Source organism: Oncorhynchus mykiss, chromosome 10 (genome assembly GCF_057628025.1).
Source record: "Oncorhynchus mykiss isolate SJ-2025 chromosome 10, ASM5762802v1, whole genome shotgun sequence".
NCBI classification, from domain to species: Eukaryota; Metazoa; Chordata; class Actinopteri; order Salmoniformes; family Salmonidae; genus Oncorhynchus; species Oncorhynchus mykiss.
The window spans coordinates 80,157,501-80,165,250 of record NC_143031.1 but is presented as its reverse complement, the minus strand read 5'-3'; the positions used below and the strand labels follow the sequence as shown (position 1 = coordinate 80,165,250).

Sequence of the window (7,750 nt, the reverse complement as noted above, 5' to 3'; positions counted from 1 at the left end):
ACTACATATTCTACAGATATACTATATATTCTATCCTACATATTCTACAGATATACTACATATTCTACAGATATACTACATATTCTACAGATATACTACATATTCTACAGATATTCTATATATTCTATCCTACATATTCTACAGATACACTATATATTCTATCCTACATATTCTACAGATATACTACATATTCTACAGATATACTATATATTCTATCCTACATATTCTACAGATATACTACATATTCTACAGATATACTACATATTCTACAGATATACTACATATTCTACAGATATACTACATATTCTACAGATATACTACATATTCTACAGATATACTACATATTCTACAGATATACTACATATTCTACAGATATTCTATATATTCTATCCTACATATTCTACAGATATACTATATATTCTATCCTACATATTCTACAGATATACTACATATTCTACAGATATACTACATATTCTACCCTACATATTCTACAGATATACTATATATTCTATCCTACATATTCTACAGATATACTACATATTCTACAGATATACTACATATTCTACAGATATACTACATATTCTACAGATATACTATATATTCTATCCTACATATTCTACAGATATACTACATATTCTACAGATATACTACATATTCTACAGATATACTACATATTCTATCCTACATATTCTACAGATATACTACATATTCTATCCTACATATTCTACAGATATATTATATATCCTACAGATATACTATATTTTCTACAGATATACTACATATTCTACAGTTATACTTTATATATTCTACAGATATACTATATATTCTATCCATATACTGTCCATATCTATGTTCTATCATATATATATATATATATTTATATTCCGGACTCTGACATTGCTCATACTAATATTTCTCCATTACATGATTTTACTTTTTTAGTGTTGAGTGTATTGTTTTATATTGTTAGATATTACTGCACTGTTGGGAGCTAGAAACATAAGCATTGCACTACTACACTATAACATCTGCTAAGCATGTGTCACCACCAATACACTTCGATTTGACTTTTCATTTGAATTGCCTCTAGATATATATATATATATGTGAGCGACAACCATGCTTTGACGTTGCAATGCCTGATGGTAAGTACAGTGACCGGCCACTAGGTCTAAATGTATTCTGCTTTCATTCAACTGTTTATTGGTTACTGATCCGGCGTGGCTGGAACATGCACACTCCACTCCGGGTTTTCCTCTGTGCCGTTGGGCTACTCACAGCCTCTAGCTGGTTTTGACTAAACTCTCGTCCTGATATCGCTCCGCTGGCATGGAGGAGGATAGGTCTTGATGATTGTGATGGTGGCAGCGAACAGCTACTAGCGACCAGCCGAGAGATCACGGCCACCGCGGGTGTCTTCAGGATTTCGCTGTGCACCAGTTCACGGGACCCGGTTCCCTATCACGACAACTCTTCTTCACGTTCAGCTTAAGGATTTTTACCGACCAAACCAATGAAATGCAGCAAGTTCACGGAGCAACTCCGGAGCCCCTTCGGTTCAAACAGCAAAACTTTTTCACAAAGGACAACATAATAAAACAACGGCGAGCTCGAGGCAGCGTCGGTCTGTTATGTGTGTGAGTGGGAATCGGAGGCAGTGATGATCGCCTGTAGCTTAATATCCGGTTGTTTCCTATGGACTTATTACCTTTGCTAATAGTCTGGCCGCGGTTGATGTGTTGATTTATACGGACCAGCTTGCTCGCTCTTGAAGCCTTCGTGCTGGGCTATGGGATATTGTTATCGGTGTTTTTCATGGACGGGACAAGGTGATATTTGAAAACCGTGTTGAATGGTGGAGCCTCCGCGTCCTGTCCCGAAGGAGGGAACAAGAATCAACACCGATCACCGTTTGTTTACTGTCCTTACGGTCATTTGAATCACCCGGTCCGTCTTGTTCGTCATTTAATCTAACTACCATCTCCCGTTTCCCAGTAACATTTATCCTAGAAGACGAAGAGACTACTTTGAGGCTTGAGGGGAATCAAAACTTAGTCCAAAATACTATCATTTCGGGTGAATGATGGGGGACTTTGCAACCCCCGCTGCCGCGAACGGCAGTAACATTTGCATCAACAACAATGCCATGGCGAGTGGCATGAATCCGGGTGTAAACCCCAACAACGTGGGCATACCCAAACACAGCACGGTCGTGGAGAGACTACGGCAGAGGATAGAAGGGTGCAGGCGGCACCATGTCAACTGTGAGAACCGTTACCAGCAAGCCCACGCCGAGCAGCTGGAGCTCGAGCGGAGGGAGACGGTGAGTCTCTACCAGCGGAGCCTGGAGCAGAGGGCGAAGAAGTCTGCCAACAGCAAGCATCAGAGTAAACAGCAAGACCCCGAGTCGGCGTCTTCGACGGAGCAGAGGAACAACACACTTATAGCGGTAAGTTAAAGAGACGGTCACCGGGCCAAGATGCCCGTGGTTTTAGTCTACTCTACATAGTACACACACTACCCCCCCCCCCCCCACACCCCCGTTAAGTTGGGCTACATCTCCTTCGCCCCCGCCGGAAAAGTTGAGATCATTCTTGTAACTGCGCTTCAGTGAACTGCTTTGAACTCACTCTACGGTTGTTTCAAAACAGTGTGCCAACAAGCGCTTGTGTTTACAAAGTACACAATCCACTCACTTCCCTCTTTGTAGCCAACAACTAACTTTGCGCCTTGTTGTATTTTCATAAAATCTCTTTCCGACTGTGGGAGCCCTTTTGAGAGCAATGCTGCTGTTTTGCTTTTAGCCCAGGCTAACGTTAGCATCGGAAGCTACCCGGGGAGAGTGTCCATAGTTAGCATAGGAAGCTAACTGGGGAGAGTGTCCATAGGTAACGTTAGCATTGGAAGCTAACTGGGGAGAGTGTCCATAGTTAGTGTTAGCATAGGAAGCTAACTGGGGAGAGTGTCCATAGGTAACGTTAGCATTGGAAGCTAACTGGGGAGAGTGTCCATAGTTAGTGTTAGCATAGGAAGCTAACTGGGGAGAGTGTCCATAGTTAGCATAGGAAGCTAACTGGGGAGCGTGTCCATAGGTAACGTTAGCATTGGAAGCTAACTGGGGAGAGTGTCCATAGTTAGTGTTAGCATAGGAAGCTAACTGGGCAGAGTGTCCATAGTTAGCATAGGAAGCTAACTGGGGAGCGTGTCCATAGTTAGTTGGTTGAACACGTTTTCGGGGGGACTACTTGATATGCGGATTACTTTTAAACTGTCGGACGAAGTTCCACACGAGTTGTTTTGTCTTTGGTAGTTTAACTGTTACATTTTTCTCTGCGGAAACTTGTTGCAACATTGTTTTCCTGCTCAGCAGCCATTCTCGCCCACGGTTGATCACATTGATGCCAGCAGTTGCCAGTTGTTAATAACAGTAAAGCACATTTCCAGCTATACTTCAAATATGAATCACATAACGGTTGAGAGTACTATAGTAGCCCAAATATGTCTCCAGTCGTGATTTCTACTTGACAGTCTCGTCTAGGTGTGTGAGAGGGAAACAGACACAGAATAACAACATACTAGACTACTAGACATCTTGATAAAACAAGAAGCTACCCGACAGGGACGTGATAAACCTATAGGCTACTGTCTGAACTTTAGTTTAGCGGGGTGATGATAGAATAGTCTAATACTACACTGTTATGTGGATAGATAACTTTTGCTTTTGATAGAGCTAGATTAACAGACACTGGCCAATGCATTACGGTGTATTCCGATTGTATGATGAAACATCGTATGTTTATGTTCACTATTAATTCGCTATTAAACTGATTATGGCAGTAGGCAGATTATGCAATAGTCTTTTTTATCATAAATCGGTGTAAAGTCAATATCGAAGTAACCACACAACGATTAAACAACCATTTTTTTTATTTTGTATATATGTTTTTAATGTTTCCGATTATTAGGGCATGTAAACATCTTAATATAATAATTGACGCTCCAGCAGTTGATCTGCGCATGTGTCAGCACCAGCCGAGGGGGAGGTGTCCTCTGTAGCACGAGTGTTGATTTGTGCGTTGTGAGCCGTCTTTGGGATCACGACTTTAAAACCATAAGCCTCTGTGAAAAGGAGAAACCAAGAGACAATTATCTCTCTCCTTGTTCATTCACACCTCTACAACAGCGAGTCGGAATGCGACGACATAGGCCCTTTTGTTGTAGCCGGGGCCAATATGCCTTTCAAATGCTAAGTGGTGTCTCGTTGGCGCTCTCCTTTCTGGAGGCAACCTACTAGGTAGCAAACAAGGAGGAGATAACGCTACTCCCCCCCCTCCGTCTCGCCGTTTTTAAGAGTCGTATGTCGCGGAGAGGCAGCGGTGATTGCAAGAGAAAAACGACCTACCGCTTCGTGTGGACATTTAACCGAACCGCCCATTAGCTGCTCTTAAGGAAACAGTAGCACCGTTTCATGTATTTGTTTTCACTCTCTCTTCTATCTCCCTTTCCCTGCCTGAGCCCAGAAAGAGACCCACTACTAGGCGGCAGCTAGATGGCTGTATTCACTCTATATGTTACAAACCAAGGCTCAGGCAGTAGCTTACAAAACTATACATTCGAACGTTATCGGTCACATACACGTGATTAGCAGATGTTATTGCCGGTGTCGCGAAATGCTTGTGTTTCTAGCTACGACGGTGCGGTAATATCTAACAAATAATATCTAACAAATGACACAAGGTAGACCCAATACACACATATAAGTAGGCATTAATTAAGACTATATACATATGGATGAGCGATGTCAGAGCGGAACGGACTAAGGTGCAGTAGAATAGTATAGAAGTGCGCGTGAGATGGTCGCTCTGTAGAGCCCCGCAAAACGGTTTGTGTCCTAAATGGCAGCCTATTCCCTATAGGATCTGGTCAAAAGTAGTGCACTAAATAGGAAATAGGGTGCCATTTGAGATGGAGCCTAGGTTCTCTCTCTCGCCCCATAAGGTCCCAGACACACCCGTGGGGAGGCACGACAGCCCCTGTAATTATGGTAAACATTAGGCAGCTATTAGAGTGAGAGGAGGGAGCCCTTTGGATTTCATGCTGCCTTTACCCATCAGCCACCACTATTACAGGCTTAGGAAGGTCTCCTCTGTGGTCGTCTCTTCTCACAGCCGTTGAACCCTGAGTCTGGCGAGAGAGACCGTCTCTTTGGAGATGAGAGCAGACTGCCTCGGTGCAAGAAGTCTACTGCCATGTCTGGGATCGTGTCCTCAGGAGGCTATTTGCCTTGTCAAGTGGTCTAATAACTAGTGATATCTAGGCAGTGTATGTTGTTATTACATCAGCTCATATCGGAGCGTGGATTCTCTCTCCTCTCCAGTCTACACACCTTCTCTGTCTGTGTTGGGTTCTCTCTCCTCTCCAGTCTACACACCTTCTCTGTCTCTGTCTGTGTCGGGGTCTCTGTCCCTCCAGTCTACACACCTGTCCTTCTCTGTCTCTGTCTGTGTTGGGGTCTCTCTCCTCTCCAGTCTGCACACCTTCTCTGTCTCTGTCTGTGTTGGGGTCTCTGTCCCTCCAGTCTACACACCTGTCCTTGTCTGTCTGTGTCACTCGTTCCACAGTGTTGTGTTGAAGCTAACTGGAGAGCTGTGTGTTGTAGGTCAGTAGTGTAACCCTCAGGTTATAACTAGTCTGTTAATACTCACAAAGGGGTTATAAACCCTTTATTACCAGTCTACACAGCATATAAACATTCAGGTTTACATAACTGTGTGCTGTGTTTCGCTGGACACAGACAAGCTCAGGCCAGAGTTGGTATCTGTCCCACGACTCCTCTCCTTTGCATGCACTCTAGTATGGAATGACACACACACTCTCCTGGCAGAATGGATGGAGTGTGGGTGGCTGAGTTTCATTTATTTTCTGTCCCACTGAGGTGTTCCTCTTCTCCTTCTCTGCCCCCCCCCCCCCCTGTTCCTCTGCTCTCCTCCCTTCCTCTTCCCCTCATGGTCTTCTCCTCTCCCCTCTGACTCTACCTCTCTACCATTCTCCTCTCCCCTCTGACTCTACCTCTCTACCATTCTCCTCTCCCCTCTGACTCTACCTCTCTACCATTCTCCTCTCCCCTCTGACTCTACCTCTCTACCATTCTCCTCTCCCCTCTGACTCTACCTCTCTACCATTCTCCTCTCCCCTCTGACTCTACCTCTCTACCATTCTCCTCTCCCCTCTGACTCTACCTCTCTACCATTCTCCTCTCCCCTCTGACTCTACCTCTCTACCATTCTCCTCTCCCCTCTGACTCTACCTCTCAACCATTCTCCTCTCCCCTCTGACTCTACCTCTCTACCATTCTCCTCTCCCCTCTGACTCTACCTCTCTACCATTCTCCTCTCCCCTCTGACTCTACCTCTCTACCATTCTCCTCTCTTCCTAACTTTTTCCTCCTCTCCAGTCTCGCCCCCTCTCCTCCTATCCTCCCCTCCCTCTCCCTCCTATCCCCCCTCTCCTCCTCTCCTCCTATCCTCCCCTCTCCTCCTCTCCTCCTATCCTCCCCTCTCCTCCTATCCCCCCTCTCCTCCTATCCTCCCCTCCCTCCCCCTCCTATCCCCTCTCTCCTCCTATCCTCCCCTCTCCTCCTATCCCCCCTCTCCTCATATCCCCCCTCTCCTCCTATCCCCCCTCTCCTCCTATCCTATCCTCCCCTCCCTCCCTCCCTCCCCCTCATATCCTCCCTCTCCTCCTATCCTCCCCTCCCTCCCCCTCCTATCCCCCCTCTCCTCCTATCCTCTCCTCCCTCCCCCTCCTATCCCCCCTCTCCTCCTATCCTCCCCTCCCTCCCCCTCCTATCCTCCCCTCTCCTCCTATCCTCCCCTCCTCCTATCCTCCCCTCTCCTAATATCCCCCCTCTCCTCCTATCCTCGCCTCACTCCCCCTCCTATCCTCCCCTCTCCTCCTATCCTCTCCTATCCTCCCCTCTCCTCCTATCCCCCCTCTCCTCCTATCCCCCCTCTCCTCCTATCCTCCCCTCCCTCCCCCTCCTATCCTCCCCTCTCCTCCTATCCCCCCTCTCCTCCTATCCCCCCTCTCCTCCTATCCTCCCCTCCCTCCCCCTCCTATCCCCCCTCTCCTCCTATCCTACCCTCCCTCCCCCCTCTCCTCCTATCCTCCCCTCCCTCCCTCCCCCTCCTATCCTCCCTCTCCAGTGTCCCTCCCCCTCTCCCCCTATCCTACCCTCCCTCCCCCTCCTATCCCCTCCCCCTCTCCCTCCCTGCTATCCGGTGTCAGTATTATCTAAAGTGGTGGTGGTATATATTGTTAATACAGTCTGGGATCGCTGCCCAGTAGCTATATTTAACCCAGTGAGCTGGCATGGAGCTGACACACACACACACACACAGAGGAGGCCCGTGGACGCCGAAATCACACGCAGTGTACAACCCGCCAAACTACCCCTCAATCACAACAGGGCTCAGAGCTGCTCTCTCTCTTCATATTCTGCTGTTTTCTCTCTGTCTCTGGGATTCCCCTCTCTCTCTGTCTCTCTCTCTCTCTCTCTCTCTCTCTCCTCCTCCTCTACATCTCTCTCTCTCTCTCTCTCTCTCTCTCTCTCTCTCTCTCTCTCCTCCTCCTACATCTCTCTGTCTCTGTCTCTCTCCTCCTCTACATCTCTCTCTCTCTCTCTCTCTCTGTCTCTCTCCTCCTCCTCTACATCTCTCTGTCTCTGGGATTCCTCTCTCTCTCTCTCTCT

At 46.6% G+C, this 7,750-nt stretch overlaps 1 protein-coding gene across 1 annotated transcript in view; it reads left to right on the top strand.

The window, feature by feature from the left end:
• The first annotated feature begins 1,179 nt into the window (after positions 1–1,179).
• LOC110517176 (mastermind-like protein 3) overlaps positions 1,180–7,750 on the top strand; it is a 263,327-nt gene continuing 256,756 nt past the window's right edge. Inside the window, exon 1 of the mRNA XM_090188060.1 lies at positions 1,180–2,449. Coding sequence (XP_090044186.1) covers positions 2,081–2,449 — 369 coding nt within the window. The 5' untranslated portion in view covers positions 1,180–2,080. The remainder of the gene's footprint in view (positions 2,450–7,750) is intronic.